The sequence below is a fragment of the Brachyistius frenatus genome, unplaced genomic scaffold (assembly GCF_029030835.1).
Source record: "Brachyistius frenatus isolate BFR_SWC_R1_liver_20210118 unplaced genomic scaffold, ASM2903083v1 Contig_91, whole genome shotgun sequence".
Lineage (NCBI taxonomy): Eukaryota > Metazoa > Chordata > Actinopteri > Embiotocidae > Brachyistius > Brachyistius frenatus.
This window is the reverse complement of record NW_027210690.1, coordinates 773,216-794,172: the sequence shown is the minus strand read 5'-3', so window position 1 is coordinate 794,172 and position 20,957 is coordinate 773,216. Positions and strand designations below refer to the sequence as shown.

The following is a 20,957-nucleotide window of genomic DNA, read 5'->3' as shown; positions in this document are numbered from 1 at the left end:
TTTTTCAGGATGATTTTCAGCTGCTGTGCTCATAAAAGTCTCTGATGTCACATTTGAACTTCCTTTGAATCAGCACTTAAGCATTATTTTATTTTTTTTGCCTTTTAGCCAGCGTATGTCTGTGCTGCTCTTCTTTTCAATCAACTATCCCTATAAGCCATTTAACAAAGTGCTCCAATAATTAACCCTCCTTTTATTCCCTCCTATAACCATCTTCCTGCTCTATCATCCTCAAACTGTTTTCCTGAATCTTCAATCATCCGCTCTTCCCACCTCAATTTCTTTGGTTCCACTTTCTCTTTCTTGTTTTTATCTCTCATTTATAATAATTTTGTCATTTTCCCTGTCTGGTTGATCTTTTTTTTATTTTTTTTATCTACATGCCCTTATATTTCCTCATCTTTTTTTTGGTTTATTTTGTTTTTATTCTCCATCTTTTTAATTCTTCTCTGCTCCGACCGGACCTCACGCCCCCTCTTCCCTTCTCCCCCCCCTCTCTCTTCAGTTGTCCGTGGAGGACACCACGTCCATTCTGCCTCGTCTCAAGAGGAAGCCCCCCAACACCTACGGGATCGGTGCCCTGGCTAAGTCCTCTCTGACAGGTGTGTCAGGTGTGTGTCTGTGCTGCTAGATGGTAAAACAGCCCCCATGTTGCCTCCACGTGCTCCGCGGCGGGCCGAGGGTGAAGTTGTTGTTGTCGAGCACCGACGGGTTTTTTTACCTCCTTTCTGTGAAAGATAACCGTCGGTTTTCCTTCTCGCGAGTCGTTCGGACGGTTTGTTTGGTGTCACGTCAGCGCAGCAGCCAGATGATCAACGTGTGGTTTGGTTTACAGCCGGCAACTAGTTTCAACAGCGCCGCTACAGGAAACAGTCCCTCCGGCGAATCGTGGAGTTTTCTTTTGTGATTTTTGCGATCCAAAAGCGTTTAAAAAAAAAAAAAACTTAAATAAAAAAAAAGCTATGTGACTTTTTTGTGGTGAAAATGGCAAGTTGAGGAAAACAACTGTCATTTTTGTTAACTACTACCTAAAATAAAATGCAAACCAGCATTACGACCTGGTGGTTGTTTGCGTAACCACTCGAGTTGTAGCGTACGTTGGTTCATGAGCGAGTTGAAATTTCCCTGAAGGTGTTCTTGTGGGAAACAATGCGACCTCATAATGACCTTTGATCACCAAAAAGTTCATGCTGGAGTTGAATCAAATATTTGCGACAAACTTGGAAGAAATTCGTGAATATTTTTGCCAAGATCAAAATCTCTTGATGTCACGGTGTGACCTTGATCTTTGACCTTTTCCCGCCAAAATCTATTCAGTTCATCCTTGGTACCGAGTGAATGTTGTTCTTGAGATATCACCTTGAAAAGACCGGGACGGAAATCGTTGAACACATCCTGTAGGATTAGACGGACGCAGGGAAGTGTTCCGATTGGTCGTCTAATTTTCACGATTAAAGATCACGTTTCCCATAAAAAAGTGAGTTTTGTCGATAAAGCTCGTTTGGTTTGAAAAAGTTTTACCGCTTCAAGCAGAGCTTCTGATAATTAACTTTATGGAACAGAAATTGCGTAAATTTTAAAAAAATTGCAGGCCGCCATACTTTTTGTCGCGATGCAGTCGTCACCGTGATCGTACGCTCAGGGTTTCCTGGAGGGGCTGATGATTAATGAAGGTCAATGGACCGTTGAAACCAAACCATTCGTTCCAGTTTGCAGAATGGAGGTTTTCATTTTAATGATAGCAAAAAAAAAAATTTAAGCAGGGATTTTCAAAATAAATCCAAGTGCTCACAGCTGGAAGATTTCTCTGTAATGTGAAAAGAAGGCAGAACTTGTGATGTTTAATACCAAGATATTTTAGAACCATTCAACCTCCAAACAGCCTTCGATTGGTCACACGTTAAGATATGAAAGACGTTTTTTTTTTTGTAGTTTTAGTCAAAACCAAAGAAGAAAAGAAATCCAGAAAACAGAAGTCAATGTCTGAGCTTTTTAAAATCTCCATCCTGCTGCTACTTTCTTTCAACTTGGTTTCTGCACTGCTTTCTGACCAACGAACCGTCCGACACGCGTGACGAAGAAAACACGGGAATCTTCTTCAACTTTTGGCCGTAATCGGCCGATTTTTTTGTTTTGTTAAATCAAACTTTGCCTCGACAGAATACTTCACTCTCGATCGGGAGGAGGAGGAGGAGGAAGAGGAGCTTGGAGCCAACATGGCCACCCCTGTGGGTGCCCCCCCCACCCCTTACCTATATCACTCCCCCACCCCCTCTTCCCCCCCTCACACACACACTCTTCCATTGATTATCAGCTGAAGACGTCAATGACGGACATATTTTCCGGGAGTCATTGACGGGAAATTCAATCAGATCTTTGATTTCAAACAAGTGAAGTAAGTGAGGCGACTTACTTTAAAAAAAAAAAAAAAAAAGGAATAAAAAAAACGACCTACTGAAAGCATCTCCACAGGCGTGTTGGGAATATCTGTGACGTGGCCGTGCTGCTGGTGGTGGTGGTGTTGGTGGTGTTGGTGGTGACGCAGTGACTCTTGTGTGTCGTGTCGTGTCTCCACGTGGCCGCCGGCCTCTTTCTGTTGTCGTGCTTCAATCTGTGCTTGTTTTTTTTTCTTCTTCTTTTCGTTTTAGCGCCTTGTTGTTCTTCTGTTCCCGTCGTTGTCTTCTCTACTTTAAAAATCAACCTGTTTGGTATCATTTTAACGGTGTGCAGTAGTTTTATTGTTGTTATTATTATTTTTGAGCCTTTTGAATAAGCTAAGACAACACCCGACACCCTCCCCCCTTCATCCCCCCCACTTCATCCCCATTCTTTCCATTCCTATTTCCATCCCCAATTAAGCTCTGCAGGGAGCGTTTGATTTTCAAATGAGATTGGCTCTCTATTGTCTGAGGGGAAAAACTGTTCCTATTTATAACTCGGCCTGTTAAATTGGGAAGGGGGGGTGGAGGAGTGGGGGGCAATTTCCAAAGCTCCGTCTCTGTTTATTCATGCCTGCTTGATTTTTAATTGAATCTCTTTTTTTTAATCGATCAGTGAATATTTCCCCCTGGTCGTTGTTTTTTGGGGGGATCCTATATTTGCATCTTAATCGGGCCTCAGACTCGTCGCTCGGACATTTCTCCGTCGCTCTTCGTCTCTGTGACACGTTTGTTTTAGTTTTTTTAAATTACGTAAAGTTTTAACGAAGCTCATTCGTTCTGTTTACCGGGAGATGAGTAACGGCTTTAATCATTCGTGTGGGTTTTATCAGCCGTCATCCCTTTTTTTTTTTTCCTCTTCGAGTCAACGAACGCGATCCGATCCGTCACCCGACCTTTGACCCGATCACCCGACCGGATACGCGTGCAGATCCGTCAGTGAAACTGTACGGTGATTTAAATATTTTACACATGTAGCTCGGATCGGATTACAGAGAGAGTTGATGCGCTGAACTACTAAAAGATGTCTGATTCTGATTCTGACTCACTTCGTTGCCGCTCCGAGACTCCGGATGAAGGACGACCTTCAGCCGTCTGCTCCACCGACAAACAAACATCTGACACTTTTAAAAAGACCCAACTCGCTGCTTCGTGACATTTATGTGGTGAAACGGTTTGGTTTCACACTTCGGTACGTTACGGCTGAGAAAACAACCGAAAATAATAAATCGATATTAGAATCTGGCTTAAATTCAGAGTGTCAAACAATAAATGCCGTTAAAAAAAAAAGAATTATGATAAAAAAATAAATAATGTGTCAGTAATGCTCCACTGAATGACTGTCTGACCTCAAGTATAAAATGAGACCTTAAGCTGCAATAAGCTGTGGGTGGACCACAGACTGAATATAAAAGTGTTCGTAGCTTCCAGGTCTGAATAATGAGGTCGATGCAGACGTGTCTTCAGCTGCAATACCAGCGAGTGCCACTAGAGGTCGGCTCCAAAAAGCCTCCGGCTCCATAGACTCCCATTCAACTTCTGTCATCAAATCCAAAGTGAATAAAATGTGTCCATCAGTTATCTCGGTGTTGTTAGCTAAAGTCACTCCTTCTTATTAGTTTTCTGGAGGTCCATCTGAAAATAATCCCTCATTCATTAGAAAAGAAGATTCAAGAAGACCTGTTTTTGGGGGCGTGTCTGTTTGATTGACAGGCCTGTGGTGCAGCCAGGTTACAGCTGTCGGTCTCAAACTGAATCCATCATCCTGTAACGTTTTGGTTCAGGATCATCAGCGGTGACTGTCACACTCGTTCTGATAATCAGCATTCGAGTGATAACTTGACGTGTGACAGATTTTAAATGGATTTGATGAGGTCACTGCAGATGAAGCTCCGCGGACAGATGTTTTGAAAGCAGCTGTGGTTGACTTTAAAAATAATTCCCACAAAAAAATCCTCGCGGACTCCCGACGCTCCTCGTGTCCGACCGGATGTTTTTAAATACGCTGATGAAGCAGAACAGGTTGCCGGGTTGTTGTTGTTGTTGTCGTCATATCATCCCTCTGGTCACCTAACCACCTGAATTCATCCATCCCAGGTCCATTTATTCAACACATCCTCTCTGATAGTTTCCCATCATCACCCCCCCGCCCTCCCCCCAAACCCTCCCAGCCTCCCCGGAGCCTCAGCTGCAGAGGCCAGAGGTAGTTTTGACAGTGTGTGTGTGTGTGTGTGTGTTGTGTGTGTGTGTGTGTGTGTGTGTGTGTGCTGCCGGTCTGCCCCCCCCCTCGACTCCCGCCACCCTTGTAACTGTTCGTAGGCGTGTCTCGCTCCATGAAGGACAAGGTGACGAAGCCCACCGCCATGGCCCAGGGTCGCGTCGCCCACATGATCGAATGGCAGAGCTGGGGCAAACCAACGGCGGGGCCGATGGGGTCCGCGGGACACAACAACCTGCAGAGGGAAAAGGAGCGGAGGATGGAGAACGACGCCTACAGCGACCTCAGCGACGGCGAGAAGGAGGCTCGCTTTGCTGCGGGTGAATAAACACGAAAACATTTTACAGCATGACGAGACAGAGGTGTGGCGCGCAAATGGATCCCCGGGTCGACATCAGCACCCGAGTTCCTCACAGTAACGTGACCGTTTGGGATTTCAACCGTGAAACCTGAAACTGGAGGAACAAACTCTGCGACACGCCTCCTTACAGCCGAGTGTTCCTGAGCCCATGCAGTGATTTCCACTGATTCCTCTCCCTCCTCTGTGAGCGGGCGTGTTGTCATGTCGGAGAACCGTTGTTGCCGTGGCGACACAGTTCAGGTGGTTTTGCAGCGAATGTTTTCCCCCTCTGACGCCCCAGAAGGTTCCCGGTAGAACTCGGTGGTGAAAAAAGAAAACCCACCTGGCGTTTGACCGTTTACAGAGTTTGACCTTCAAATTCTGACGTTTCTCTGCTCCAGTTTCAGGTTTCACGGTGAAATCACAAACGTCCGCGTTACCAGCGGTCACGAAAACACGTGTAACTTATGTACTGATGTCCATCAAGAGACAACACTTGGGATACTTCCTCATGAAAGTTATTACTTCGCTATGCTCAATGCGCATTACTATGCTATTACTAACACGAAAAAGTCTCTAAATGTTTTGATTGCACCTCAGAAAGCTCGTAGAAAATGAATCCTGGTCACATGACGTGTGTTTTAGATCCGTTATCTGTATGTTTCAAAAAACAGCAAAAGTTTATCACAACAAAAACTTGTCCTGATATCTTTTCAGTCAATATACATTTTTCTAGTGTGCCACTTAAAAGCTTGGGATGTTTAAGTGGTTCTGGCAGAGTTAAACACATTTTTTTGTGTCACACACATTTGTTTTCAACCATTACAGATTTAACACTTTTTCCATGTTAACTATTTTTTACCTCCTTTGATTCGTTACTCGCACTGATGCTACTTTTCCTTCCCCGCTCAGGCATCATGCAGCAGTTCGCCATCTCGGAGGCGACCCTGTTCGGCTGGACCTCCATGGACGGGGAGAGTATGGGAGCCGGCTCCAACCAGGGCAGCGTGGCTCACCTGAGCGAGGTCAACCAGGAGAGCATCACCAGCAGAGGTACGGCCGGTTTTAAACCTCCGGACGGCTCCTGGGCACGAAAACCAACCGCAGAAAATCTTGGGTCAAATCTTTGGTCCCGCTGAAAAAGATCTGGTTTTGTCTGAAACCAGTTAAGAGGTTAAATACAGGTTCATTGTAGACACCAATTGAGATTGAATGACAAGTGGTTTCAGACCCCGAGATCTGATTGGTCGACTGAACATTTGGAACAAATCATCATGACATCACACCCTGCTCATCACTAGAAAATATCACTCTGCCTTCTCAATGGGAATATATAATTGGAGATGAATTTCAGACATTATGAAATATAATGTTTTTACTTGTTATAGGTCTATTAAATTACCCATTTGGTCTTTTTTGTCGCTGTAACACTACGGATAGTCGCGCACGTAAAATCCATGGGTATCTTATTTTCAGCAGATATCTTAGTTCATCAGATATCTTTGTTTATCAGATATCTTTGTTCCAACCAGACTGAGCTAGCTGAACAGTTTAGTGTTTCTATGTTCTGTATTTATTCAGTTGCAGACTAGAAATCCTCTCTGTTGCTAGGGTGGTTGCTAAGGGTCGGGCTACTTCCTGGAGTAGTAAACATTGCGAACGTTACATGAGAGTCTACTGATGCGACTGAATGTTTTCCAGTTATTAGTCATACCCCGTGTGTTGCCATGGAAACGGTAATCACACTCGCCCCGGGATATGAACAGCGAGGCTTTACGGACCGCATCGCTGTCGCGCCGATATCGACGTTAAAGTGGACACCCTCTCGGGTAACATGGCTTCATTCAAACCTGTCAAAGTCGAACGTGTTTGGACCACACAGTGAACCGCCTGCTCTGCACAGACCTAAAAAAAAAAAGAAAAAAAAAAGAAGAAGCCGCGTCACTTCCTCTCCCAAGCAGCTGTGAAGGACTTTTGGAGGGCAGAGCCGCACAGCTGCACATCTCCTGCCTTTCACTCCGACCGGGCACTCGCTGAACAAACACTCCCAAAGACAGATGCAGACGACAGCTTGTCATTTAAAAAAAAAAACATCGGAGCATGTTTCTCGTGGCGGGTTTCATCGTGTGTGAGAAAATCTAAAAGATTCTAATGCATAAAAACTCGGTGTAATAAAACACCAGGAGTGATCCCGGTCATGTGGGTCGGAGCCTCAGGTGGCGGGATGTCTGTTGAGTTTAGCCGCACACGAGGTGATAAAGCAGAAAGATAAGACGGGGATGGAGCAATTTGCTCGGGCGAGATTAGAAAACTCCCCCCGTCTGACTTCACGGGGAACGAGCACATTGCCTCAGAGGAAAATCAAAACAAAAAGTAATTTCTCTGACAACTTTTTTCCTAAATTTTTCTGTGAAAATAATCCAGAATTCATTTGTGACTTCGCTTTTCACTTACTTAAAAAGAGTCGTTTCGTTGGTGTTTAGCAGAGCAGAGCGCCGTCCGAACCCGGAGGGACCCTGTAGGTTACACAAGGACTTAGCCCCGCCCTCATTAACGACACCATCTGGGCTCCGCTCTGCGCTTCATCTAGCATGCAACACCCGACATGCACACATGTGCGACACGCAAACACAGCGACCGTTTAAAACGCCACTTAATATCCCGTATTAGTACTGCGGGGATGTTTCTCCTCTGTGGGCTCCATGACAACGACACCGCTGCTGATAGGATAGTCACACTCATATTAAAGTCATTACAGTGTGTTGCTTGTTAGAGAGTTTTAATTACGACACTTAAGGCTGAAGCAGTTCAGCGTTTATGGATCTCCTTTATTGTTTTATGCCTACTTGCTTTTATTTAACTTTATGGGGGAAAATTATTTATTTGTCGCTGAAATTACTCGACTGCCTGAGCTCAAGAGGAAAACAATATGATGTATATTTGTCTTTGAGGAAAAAATTATCTGCCTCGATATGTCGATAATAAAAATTATTTTTTTTAAAAACGGCCGTTTTTGTATCTAAATGGATTAAAGTCCTACTTTTGATCAAAACATTCAGACTATGTTCAAAGAACTGGTAACTTCCTGAAGCTAAATAGACAAGAGTTTCTACCTGGTCAGAAGTGAATCACTGACGAGCCCTTAAAGTTTGTTATGTTTGAGAAATCATTGAAGCTCATTTCATCTCCACCTCTCTCTGTTCTTTGTTCTCATTTTCTCCTGTCTTTCCTCTGTCTTACACCTCCCACCTGTCCGGGCTTCCCCGTACAGACCAGGTGCTCCACCACTCCTCTGCCGACGTCTGGCCTCACACCTACGTCTCACAGGGCCTCTACTGCCTGTCGTCCTCTGACGCCTGGGACCCCATCACCAGCCAGCCCTCGGGCGTGGCCTCGCCTGCTGCAGGCTCCTACATCATGGCCACTGGTGATGACTCATTCTTCTCCTTTTGTAGATCTTTTACGGTCGCTCGGGCTGCGGGTAACGAAGTGTTTTTTATGCGGCCGTTGCAGGGGGCAGCAGCGGCACGGGGGGAACACCCGGCGAGGGCTTTGAGGGGTCGGTAGGCAGTTTCATTCAGCAGCACCAGGCTCAACTCGCCCTGCAGCACCATAGTCAACTACAACAGCTGCAACAGCTTCATCACTACCAGCAGCAACAGTTTCTGCACTATCAACAACAGGTCTGTAGAGCCAAGACAAGTTTCTTGAAGTGTCTTAACGTGATGCCTCCTTTTGTTTTCAATGCAGAACAGCAGCGGTGAGGAAAAAGAAGGAGGCTCTCTGCTGTGGAGTTTACGATGGTTCAACCTGCCACCGAGGCTTGTTGTGTGCGCTCACTAACGACACAATATGTTACATAACAGCATCAGGTCTTCGGTGTTTTACTGAATCTATTACAAGCGGCAACCAGCGGTGACGTCACCGTTGGTTTGTTGAACGGCCGTTATGAAGCCTTCAGTTCGGATTTTGTCTGGTGGCATCTTTGCTAGTTTGTAGCAGGAAGTGACCATATTTGGATGAGCTGGGGGGAGGAGCCAACGGTGGATCTGACTTGATCTGATTGGGAACCTGATGATACTACGTCCCGCCCACCGATAGCTGTAACCTGACTGTCAATCAAACAGACACGCCCCCAAAAACAGGTCTTCTTGAATCTTCTTTTCTAATGAATGAGGGATTATTTTCAGATGGACCTCCAGAAAACTAATAAGAAGGAGTGACTTTAGCTAACAACACCGAGATAACTGATGGACACATTTTATTCACTTTGGATTTGATGAGAGAAGTTGAATGGGAGTCTATGGAGCCGGAGGCTTTTTGGAGCCGACCTCTAGTGGCACTCGAAGGTATTGCAGCTTAAAACACTTCTGCATCCGCCTCCTCTCCACCACTACAGCCCAGTAAACCCATACATCGCTGCCACCTCTTCTCCCAGCTAGATTAAATGATACCCGGTCCAGTCTTCTCTCTGACCTGGTCTCGTTACGTCTCTTGTCTTGTTGCTGGCATTATAAATCTTATTGGTGTAAATCCGCTGCTGACTTTCAGCTCTCGGGCTGCTGGAAGCTTTTTCTGCAAATTGAAGTGAGTCACGATGAACTGTGACACCCGGAGACTTTTTTCTTCGGCTCCGCTGGCATTGTTGCATTCTCAGAGCTCATTAAATAACTGCGGGTTAGGAAATAATAACTCTGAAAAGGTCAGGGACTGTGTCTTAGAAAAGGTGTACTGATCCGAGACCGCAATGGAAATGAGCTTGTTAGCTTCACCCTGTGTATCATACGGCTCCCCCGCAAGAAGGAGACGATTGAACGTATCGCATCACATTTCGAAATAAAACCTTTCAATCAGTCCGTCGGTTCTCTAAACATCAGTCGGTGAATGAGAGCCTGAGATATTTCCTCATTTTTCTGTGAAGCACCATCCTGACTTCTTTTGTTTTGGTATTCAGCATTCAGCTTCTCTCCTGAAATACAAAGTCAGTAGATGTTTTCCACGAGTCACGATGGCGTCATTAGATAGAATTCTGATCAGTGTCCTGGTGGCCAGTATTGATCAGGCCCCAAACACAAGCCATGTTTGGGGGCTTGTCTGGTATAGATGGGCGGGGCATAGTTTCCTCTGGTTCTCTGTCAGCTCATCCAAACAGTCGCTTCTGGTTTAAAAAAAAAAATCAAGACAGCGACGTACAAAATGCTCAACTGGAGGCTTGAAAACAGAAGTCCACAAACCGGTGGGTGCGTCCGCCGCTTCAGTAGCTTGCTGTGTGAATGTTGTCCATTGTTCAGGAGCTTTGAGATGTTTTTGCGTTTCTTTGAGAATTTAATTCCAGAGGAAAACTGCACTTTTGACCACTTTCTGAGCGACTTGTGGCGTCGCTGAGGGTAGATCAGGAACCGAATCCTTAATCCTCCTCCTCTTTCCTACAGTCCGTGGATCACAGGCAACACAGTGCCTCCCATTCCCTCCAAGCCACCCCCAACAGCACCATCCACAGCCTCGGTCCTCCCACCCACCCTCGGCTAGCCGACCTGTGGGGAGCAGCGCAGGTCGAGGCGTACCAGGTAGGCACTCGCCCTGCTGAATCCAAATGATGGGATTAGAGAGCGCGCGACCAGAAGATGGTTTAATATGTTCTGACAGAGCGGCGGTGACAGTTTGCAAGGACAGAGGGGTGCGTGACTGCATGTGCAGTCACTGGGATACGACTCGTCTAAAATCCCTGTCAGAGTGACGGAGACAACACAGTCATCCTGACAGCATGTCTCTTCTTATTGTGGTTTATGTTGTTCGGTCCCATCTATCAAAAAGTTTAAAAAAAAAAAAATGCCGATATCAAGTTCTTGAGAGCCTTTTTTGTGCTTTTTTCATTGTGCTTGACTCTGTTGTTGTCCGCTAATGTTCTTTTCTATGGATCTGGCTTTGTTTATATCAGCAGGCCTATTTAGCACACATCTGTAGCGCAGTGAAAGATGAGCTGCCGGGGAAGTCGGCAAGGTAGGAGACAGGCTGGAAAGTCTGCATGTAGCACTCCCAGAACGTCTGCATGACAGCCTGAAGGTGAATCTTGAAAACGAGACGTCTGTAAAAAAAAAAAAAAAAATTTCAGCCTGGTCGTCCAGAGTGGCATGCCACACAGTCGGCAAGTTTTTACGACTCTCTTCTGGAGGCGTTTGGATTCAGCATTTGTGTTGTGCCCACCTGAGCATCTGTCTTTTCTCTTTGACGCCCTGCGGAGGAGAACCGAGCCGGGGAGGGGGAGGTGGGTGGTGGTGGGGGCGTCAGGACAGGATGAGCTCATGATCTGCTTGTCCGTCTCTTCCTCCTTCTTCTTCTTCTTCTTCTTCTTCTGTTTGTCTTTGTGTCTCCTTTCTGTTGCCTGTTGTTAAAGACATAAGTGGAGCTCAAGCGAAGGACAGATGTCGGTTTGTGATAAAAAAAAAAAACGTGTTAAAACGCACCGAGCCGCTCAGCCGGTTGAACTTCTCTGGTTGCAGGGGGAGATCGTCGGGCAGCTGAGCGCGCAGATGGTGGAGACGGTCGGAGAGGAGCCCGAGTCCGAAGGCCTCCTGGAGCAGCACGAAGAGGAGGAGGAGGAGCTGACGAAGGTCTTTTTTTTTTTTTTTACCAAAACGTTATTTCAACTCAGCTTCTAACTCCTCAGCTTCAGTGTTCTTTGCTGTGAATACATTCAGGTAACTCGGCTCGTTTTAACGTTTGCTGAAGGGCGGACCAATTGGAGACCAGCGCGTTGTCCCGTCCCTCCTTCACTGTGATTGGACGGCTGACGTTGATAGTTTTCAACTCTCGCCGATAGGAAAAGTCGCCGAACGCTCGGCAATTGAGTTCCACACGTTTCCACACAGTTGAAAAAAATAAGCTGCGCTCAGGGAAACACGTCTCGTTGGACACGGTGGGTAACTGCAGCGGTGGCAGAGTGTCGGCGCGTGCTGATTGGTTAACGATGAACCCGAGGTCTAAGCTCCGTAGGATGGAGCGACTCTCGGTGGCCGGACCCATGTTCATGCGGTGAAATCAGGTCGGGTTCGCAACCCGGCTCTCCTGCATTTAAAAAAAAATCCGACTCACCGATGAGATTAAAATGAGCACGAGCAATTAGAAAAGATGCCAAAAGCGATGACGTCATCACTTTGCTTGGTCTTTTAAAACTCTGAATGTGCTGTCTCCGCAGGTAGAAGAGGTAACATTAACCCTGGAGCCGGAGCGGTTCTCCCTGACTCCGTCCCCGCTGAGGGACGACGCCCCTTCGACCAAAAGTTCAAGCCCCGGACCGCCAGCGCAGACGACCGAGTACGAGAGAAAACCGTTCAGCGTCACGCCCTGCGTCGTCCGACTGTTCGAGGAGAAAGAAGAAGACGCGGAGGACGGCTCCATCGTCTTCGTCGCGACCAACTGAATCACTCGGTCACGCAAAAGACTCGACAAAAACAGGAACTAAATACTCCAATAACCAATCACGCTATTATCCCAACCCCCTCCCCCACCTCCCTTCCCCGGGCCCCCCCCTCCCTACTCCCAAATATTTACCTACTTCGAGTTCGAGGACAACGGGAGACGACTTTTTTCTGAAGGAAACGTGGGATGTAACGTACACAAACTAAATGCCAAGAAGAATCCTTTTCCCTCCATTTGTTGGGGGAAATGTGGAATATCACATCTGTGACAACGACATTTAAAAGAGACTTGAATTCAGTGACTGCTGAAACAAGCTGCGTGAGGAATAAAAATAAATAAATAAATGGATTAACGAAAAAGTTTAGACCAATAGGACCAAAGAAACCAGGACTGAACGCCCAACAACGTGGACGGATGTGAAATTTCGCAAAAGAAAAGGTAGGACGAGGAGAAGGAAAGGTAGAAAAGGAAGAAAAGGGCCTGTTTGAAAAAAAAAAAAAATTCAGCGCAATACAACAAATATGAACAAACAGGATTTTGCAAATAACTCAAGAGTGTTTTGGTTCGAGTTGCTTTAAAGCTCCAGAAGAAGGCGTTTGATTCCAGGATCAGAAATACCTGGTTTCATCGGCTAATTATTGTGTTTTGAATCGACTCGATTGATCTCGACGAGGTATAAAACCCCGTGAGGTCCAAATAGTCAGAGCGACCCGAGTGGGAGCGCTCTTGAGGTATTTGTTTAAACTCACGATCTGGACACAACCAAAAGAACGTGCATGCTTTTTAACAGTGAACTAGCCCTTACCAGTATAACACAGTATACAAAGTAATAATATATCAAATTGCTTTTTATAATAAAAAAAGAAATCCAAATAAACCGATATGTATTTGTATGAATGTAAGACTGTATGTATAGTATGTATGTTTGTATGAATGTAGCTCTGTTTGTGTGTAAAATATATATATATTCTGGGAAACAACATTCCTCTCGGCGCTGTTCTGTTCCAGCAAAGTTCGTATGTCTGAAGATGTTGGCGTGTTGATGAAGACGATGTGCTCCTGATCGACTGTCCTCAAGCTGGAAGGCAGCTTTTTGTTTGGCGTCATCGGGTCAAAATCACAGGTGATTTTCGGAGGCGTTCTTATTGGCTGTAGGAAAAAAAAAGTCGCTATTCCAGCGTTGAAAACTATTCGGAGACATGCTCATGTTTTTACAAAGCGACCAGGACGACCGGTGGGAACCCGTCGGCCCGTCGGAGTAGTGGAGTGCATCACTGAGGTGGAGGTTCTGGGTCATTGTCTGATGGGAGGGGCTTAGGACAAGAGAGGGGAGGCCTTCTCTAGAAAACTGCATACCTCAGATTAAAGTAATTGTAAAAGCCCAGTTCGGACAAAAGATTCAAGACGAGACGACACCGGTTCGATCTCCAAAAACAGGTCTTCTTGAATCTTCTTTTCTAATGAATGAGGGATTATTTTCAGATGGACCTCCAGAAAACTAAGAAGAAGGAGTGACTTTAACTAACAACACCGAGATAACTGATGGACACATTTTATTCACTTTGGATTTGATGAGAGAAGTTGAATGGGAGTCTATGGAGCCGGAGGCTTTTTGGAGCCGACCTCTGGTGGCACTCGCTGGTATTGCAGCTTGAGACACTTCTGGATCGGAGCCATTTTACAGACCTGAAGCTACAAACTCTTTTATAAACAGTCGGTGGTTTTTAGTTGAAATTTTTTTTAACGCTGGTGGTTCCATTAACAACCAAGTTGTTGCCTGCAAGTGGGCTGTTTTTAAGAGTGTAAATCCCCAACTTCTCCTAAATGATGGAGCTGCTTCGGAAAAAAGACGAGAGGAACCGACTGTTTGGAGTTTTTCCTTCTGGGCGTTGAGTCCAAGCAGCGATGGCCGACTCCAAATTCTAGACCCTCTTCATGCTTTTGCCGTTTTCTTCATTACAAAAAATGTTGCACGTAACTCACTATCACTGTCCTCATTAGTGTTTTAAGATGCGACACATACACACATATATATACATCTTGCAACGAAATAAGGGGATGGGTCACGAATTTTGAATATTCAAATTGGCGTTTTTAATCTCCAAAATCAATTAGATCTTCCTTATTTTCCCTCGTTTTCCTCAAATAGTGGTTTTGCTTGAAATTCCTGAAAAAGCCTGAAAAAGCAGGAGATAGAGCAGAAACAGAGAGTTGCTACGCCATCTATACGTTGCTGTGAAACCATCAACCCAGAAACCAACTCTTAAAAACAATGTTTTTTTATTTGAGAGGTGAGTAACAGAAAAAAAAAACCCCAAAAAAACGTCCTCACGCTGAAGGTTGATCGCTCAGGGATGAAAAAAATCGATACGAGCACACGTATGATTGTAGAGATAATGCACCGCCGACCCACGTAGTTAACTCTTTATAAAAATCCAATGTCCTCGCCGTCCTAAAAAAATCCGATATGAGACAAACAACTAAACATAAATACAAACAGCACATAAAATAAACACAGAGTGGATTCGGCCTGAACGTCCTGCAGAGTTGAAGGTGTTTTTTATTTTAAATTATTATTATTAAACGGCATCGTGGGAGAAATCCTTCAAACCAGAAAGAAGTATTTTACAGCCGTGTGTGTGTGTGTGTGTGTGTGTGTGTGTGTGTGTGTGTGTGTGTGTGTGTGTGTGTGTGTGTGTGTGTGTGTGTGTGTGTGTGTGTGTGTGTGTGAGGCTGCAGACACTTAAAAAGAAAGAAGAAGAAGAGCTCGGTCATTATTTCTAACATCATCTCCCTAAAAGCATCTCCAGCTGCTGGAGAGGACGATTCGCTGACACTCCGGCGATCGGGACCCACGATGCCCTCTAATCGCTCCGATAATCATCTGTCCTCCGTTCGTCCTCTCGTTCCTCCGACATGTCGTCCTGTAAATCGACGCGCCGCCGACCGACTCGGCAAAATGAGAAAAAACTGTTTCGGACTAAACGAGACGTCCGTCGTGCCGTGTAATCACACCGCCTCTCGAAATGACTTCGCGTCACACGGAAACGTTTTCTAACGTCACTCAAAAAGAGTTCTAATTAAAACGTCTGAAATTTCCTTTATTTCAAAATCCGTGACAGCTTTAGAAAGTAGGATGATTAAAAAGTCATTAAAGATACGGTAACTGTCACCCCGCCAAAATAAAAGTTTAAAAGCGTTACGTCGCCGGGTTCAATAATTATACGACAAGTAGTTCCGACCCAGAGATGTGATTGGTCCGCTGAGCATTTGGAACAAATCACAATAACTCATCACGAGAAAATATCACTCCACCTTTTCAATGGGAATATGTGATTAGAGATTTGATTTTGTTGTGGTTACGCTGAGAAAGAGTCGGTGAGGTGCATCGAGAAGTTGGTGTTTTTCTGACGTTTTTTTGAGTATTAACTGTCAAAATAAGCCGTAATTGTTTCGCATACTTAAATTTGTGTTTCTAAAAAAAAGTTTCGTCGTCGTTTAAAGCAAAGATCAGCGTTTCTGTCCTTTGTCGACTGACTTCACCGCTTCGTGGTACCCGCGACGGAGGTTTTTAAAAATGCGCCGCCCCCACCCGGATGAAGAAAGGTCACGTCGAAACACAGCGAGGTCAAACAGTCAACGCATTAAACATGAAACTTTAATTCAGCTACATCGTTCACAGTTTTTATAAATGTCGAGATAAGAATCTACTGAAACAAGAAAAATAAATAAATACATGAACCACAACCACAGACGTGTGCAGACCCCTTTAAGAAAACAAAGACATCTGAAGTCACGCAGACATGAAGAGAAAAAGGTCGCGTTAAATGTTTGGGTTTAAAGACTTTTAAAGCAGCACCTGAGAGATGAGGAGACGAGAACAGTGGACGAGCAGCTGGATGATGAATGACAAGAGAAAAGAGATCATTCAAGTTTGTAAAATCTTTGATGTTTACGTGAGCATCAACGGGGATTCTTAAAAAAAACAAACAACCCTGATCAGAACCGGGATAACGAGTTCATTGAAACGCGGTAAACAGTTCGGTTATCGTAACGTCGCGCGTAAGTAAACGTGTGATCGTTAACTCACGTGTTGCCATGACAATTATTTATTTCCGAGACGGCAACCAGCAGCGACGTCACCCGTCGGTTTGTTAAACGTCCGTTACGAAGCCTCGAGTTCGGATTTTGTCCGACGCCATCTTTGCTAGTTTGAATGCGGTTCGGTAGCAGGACGTGACCATATTTGGACGAGCTGTGGGGGAGGAGCCGGCGGTGGATCTGACTCGATCCGATTGGAAACCTGATGATACTTTGTCCCGCCCACCGATATCTGTAACCTGACTGCACCACAGGCCTGTCAATCACACAGGACACGCCCCCCAAAAACAGGTCTTCTTGAATCTTAGTAGGAGATCATTTGAATGGGAGTCTATGGAGGCTTTTTAGTGGCAGTCGGTGGTGTTGCAGCTTTAAGGCATCGGCCTCATTTTTCAGACCCGGAAGTGACGAACACTTTTACATCCAGTCTACGGTCTCAAATTGTTCTGTTCAACACGCGATAAAACTACTTATGACAGTTCAGTTCCTCACAATCTTCATTTAAGTGATAATTTTTGGTAAAAATTAAAGAAAAAAAAATCACTTTTCAGTGTCGTTGTTGCCCTGAAGTTTCACCTTTGGATGGAAATCGTCACACGAGCCGCCTGTAATCAACCATGACGGTTTCTATGTTGAAATCGATAATGAAGTCATTCATTGACGCTCATTAAAGCATTAATACGGTGAATATCTCTTCATGTTATGTGACCGTCACGCTTCGTCTTTGGAGCATTATGGACGTCGTGTGTTTGGTTCTTTTGTGCAATCTGATCATGTTTGAATTATTTTCGAGGTAAATCTGGGATGTCTCTGTTTTTAGGGAAAACAGAACAAATCTGTGCGTTGAGTTGTTGTTTTTTGTGGCTGTCGTCAGACGCCTTCAGCTGCAGCATCTATCAACTTAACCGTGATGAGATGAGCCCTGAGGCTGCGTCCGCAAGGTCAGCACACAATCTTTTGAAGGTCGTCGCGGGGGCTTCGGCCGATCTTCCCACAGCGGACCGAGCGGCTCCATTAAGTCCACCGCTTCCCCACACGGTCGGCTGCCAGTTAAAGAAATCAATAGCTCCTGTTCTCAGCCGATAAAAAATGTTTGTTTTTTTAAGACACAAGCGGTCGGAGAGACCGTGAAGAGGTTCACTTCGTGGTTTGGGGAGCAGATACAGAGTAATATAGATAATATTTAAGGTCAATACTTTGTGATATTTTAACTGTTTCTGAACAGGCGGCTTTAAGAACTATTTTCAGGGTCGCGAGTTAAGTTTTAGTTTATTCAAATAGTTTTAGGACGCTTTTTCCAACTGAAGATGCCAGGCGTCCCTTCTGACACACCGTGGTTGCTATGATACCGAATATCCGCGGGAGTGACGGTGAATAAAAAAAAAAAGTAGCTAATTTCACATATAGTTCGTGTTATCGACAAATATTGAACATAAAAATTTTAAAATGGACCTTTCATTTTCGATCAAAGTATTTGTGGCATTTTTCCCGCCCCTCCTTCACTGTGGTTGGACGGCTGGGTAAAAAGTGACAAGCGCAGCGTTTTACCAGCAGTGATGTCGTCCGTTATGAAGCCTCCAGTTCAGATTCAGTCCAGCGCCATCTTTGCTCAGTCAGAGCGGTTTGGTAGCAGGAAGTGACCATATTTGTACGAGCTGGGGGGGAGGAGCTAACGGTGGATCTGACTTGATCTGATTGGACACCTGATGATACTACGTGCCGCCCACCGATAGCTGTAACCTGACTGCACCACAGGCCTGTCAATCAAACAGACACGCCGCCAAATGGAAACGCTATGGAGCCGGAGGCTTTTTGGAGCCGACCTCTAGTGGCACTTGGTGGTATTGCAGCTGAAGACACTTCTGCATCAGAACCATTTTCCAGACCTTAAGCTACGAACTCTTTTAAATACAGTCTGTGGTTTTTAGTGGTTTCATTAATAACCAAATAAACCGCGCTCGGGGAAAAATCTTTTTGGTGGACAACTTGGTGAAAACGGGATCATTAACGCTGCTTTGGATGTGGATATATGCTCCTGTTTAACTCATACTGGGGAAACGCTCTGAGACTGAATGTGTGAAAAAAAACCTTAAGAGAGAGAAAATGAGGCAGAAGGAGTTAAAAAAAAAACAGAAAAAACACACAGACGAAGCTCATTAAGGGAAGAGGACGAGTGCAGACTGTTCCTCACTAACTAGGTTTGGAGGTCTGCGAGGCGAGCAGACAGAATCTCTTTAAGTGGGATGAAAAGAGGTAAAAAGAATGTCCAAAAGATCGGAGCGACAAATTAAGAAAAAGCTCACACTATTAAAAAAAAAGTTTTCCATTATAAAAAAACAAAAACAAAACATAACCGTCACTCAAGTAAACTAAACCATTGGTTCATCGTCGCTGTCTTCATCCCCCCCAAGGAGTCCCTGCAGGGTGGAGAGAGGGATGGAGGAGGAGGAAGGAGGAGGAGGAGGAGAAGGAGGAGGAGGAGGAGGAAGAGGAGGAGGAGGAGTGGAGGGGGGAGGGAGGGTGAGGCTGCTGCTCTCCTCCACCTCACTCGTCACACCCTCGATCCACACCTCCGTCTCTCCCTCGGGGCAGCGATGATGATGATGATGATGATGATGGGGGGGGGTTGAGGAGGAAGGCGGGGGCTCGGGGAGGATTTGAGGCGAGGGGGGGGAGGTGGGGCACGGAGAAGAAGGAGCAGTGGCCGAGGAAGGTGGAGGTTTGGGGACGGAGTTGTGGTTGCTGATGTCGCGGAAGCTGGCCAGAGGTGGGCGGAGCCTCACGCCGGAGCGGGTGGAGCCCTCGATGGCCTTCTGGAGCTTTTTTTTGGGAGGGGCGGGCGGGGGGAGGAGGAAGGGAAAAGGGGGGATAAAGGACGAGGAGAGGAAAACAGGAGGAGAGGAAGAGATTAGAAAAAAATGGAAAAGAAGAAAAGATGGAGGTAAAGGAATAAAACAGGACAGAAGAAGAAAACGAGGTAAAGACAGAATCGGTGGAAATCGCTGCGTGGGCTCAGGAACACTCGACTGTAAGGGGGCGTGTTGAACTGTGGCGCCATGACAACCGGGTTCTCCAACACGACAACACGCCGAGTTTCTCGACTCCCTGCAACTTCTTTCTTAATCTCCCGAAATTAATTTTCAACAAGGTGTCGTCGTTTTGTTACTGCGGAGGCCACGTTTAAATCAGGTGTGGTGTTTAGTCACGTTTTGTTTTTTTTCTTACCTCTTTCAGCGCCACCACTCCCACCAGTTTGCCGATACTGGTCACGTAAGCGTGGCTGAGCCCCAGCAGGGAGAACAAGGTGTGGGTCTACGGAGATCAAAAAGATCAACTTCAAACACATGAATGAGCAGAATATTCTCAATATCCACCGTCACAATGAAATGATGATTTTTTTTCTTTTTAAATCCCCAAATTGTGCTGCTCAAACATATTTCCATACATCAAAGAGGAAAACACAAAATAACCAACTCCAACATGACGTGTGAGAAAACATAAATTAAATCAAAGCTGCAGGACGTCACTGAAAGAAACAAAAAACAGAATGAGGAGATTTATATTCAAAGAACGTCATTTATATATTTATAATTTTAGTGTGAAGTGATTCAGTGATTCAGAGACCAGAATGTGATTTTACTGAATCACCACTAATTTATGGATGCAACTAATTATTTTGTATTATTCTTTTAATTCTGAGAAAACGTCAGAAAACAAAAGGACAAATGTAATTTCTCTTCTTATCTTCGATAACAATTTGACGCATTTAATTTGCTTTCATTTGTCCCACCAACAGTTGAAAAAGATGTCCAGCTCGCCATCAGAGGATAAAATAACAGCACAAAATATTGAAGCAGTTAACCCTAACCTGACTGTCAATCAAACAGACACGCCCCCAAAAACAGCTCTTCTTGAATCTTCTTTTCTAATGAATGAGGGATTATTTTCAGATGGACCTCCAGAAAACTAAGAAGAAGGAGTGACTTTAGCTAACAACACCGAGATAACTGATGGACACATTTTATTCACTTTGGATTTGATGAGAGAAGTTGAATGGGAGTCTATGGAGCCGGAGGCTTTTTGGAGCCGACCTCTAGTGGCACTCGCTGGTATTGCAGCTTTAAGGCACTTCTGCATCGACCTAATTTTTCAGACATGGAAGCTACGAACACAACGGGGACACTAAGCCCCGCCCACCTTAAGCCTGTCTGCACCAGGCACTTTTAGGCCCTAACGAATGGGAGTCTATCGGGGGTTATTTTTTGGAGTCTTGTGGCCCCCGACAACCCGTCAACACACTGACTTCTGTCAATAAGATTGGGCTCTCGTCAAAACATGAAAAAGCTGTTGTGTTTATATCCATTCAGAGGTTTTTTAATTTTTGTATTATTATGCACCATTAACTCCTCCGTCAAGGTTATTCGCATCCTCGGCTGAATAG

At 45.2% G+C, this 20,957-nt stretch overlaps 2 protein-coding genes across 12 annotated transcripts in view; one reads left to right on the top strand and one right to left on the bottom strand.

Annotated features, from left to right (window-relative positions):
- The window catches only part of LOC138627793 (protein FAM131B-like), a 43,006-nt gene extending 29,611 nt beyond the window's left edge, over positions 1–13,395 (top strand). For 6 of the 10 annotated variants that reach the window (XM_069710380.1, XM_069710376.1, XM_069710372.1 and 3 more), the window contains 8 exons: positions 506–611; positions 4,758–4,976; positions 5,909–6,049; positions 8,268–8,423; positions 8,510–8,679; positions 10,429–10,563; positions 11,497–11,607; positions 12,192–13,395. In XM_069710380.1, coding sequence (XP_069566481.1) covers positions 4,772–4,976; positions 5,909–6,049; positions 8,268–8,423; positions 8,510–8,679; positions 10,429–10,563; positions 11,497–11,607; positions 12,192–12,416 — 1,143 coding nt within the window. In that variant the 5' untranslated portion in view covers positions 506–611; positions 4,758–4,771 and the 3' untranslated portion in view covers positions 12,417–13,395. The remainder of the gene's footprint in view (positions 1–505; positions 612–4,757; positions 4,977–5,908; positions 6,050–8,267; positions 8,424–8,509; positions 8,680–10,428; positions 10,564–11,496; positions 11,608–12,191) is intronic. The other 4 variants (XM_069710373.1, XM_069710378.1, XM_069710379.1 and 1 more) reach the window with 3 other exon arrangements.
- Positions 13,396–16,054: 2,659 nt separating this feature from the next.
- LOC138627789 (chloride channel protein 1-like) overlaps positions 16,055–20,957 on the bottom strand; it is a 31,485-nt gene continuing 26,582 nt past the window's right edge. For both annotated transcript variants that reach the window (XM_069710366.1, XM_069710365.1), the window contains 2 exons: positions 19,742–19,828; positions 16,055–19,335 (listed from right to left, as the gene is read on the bottom strand). In XM_069710366.1, the coding sequence (XP_069566467.1) occupies positions 18,886–19,335; positions 19,742–19,828 (537 nt within the window). In that variant the 3' untranslated portion in view covers positions 16,055–18,885. The remainder of the gene's footprint in view (positions 19,336–19,741; positions 19,829–20,957) is intronic.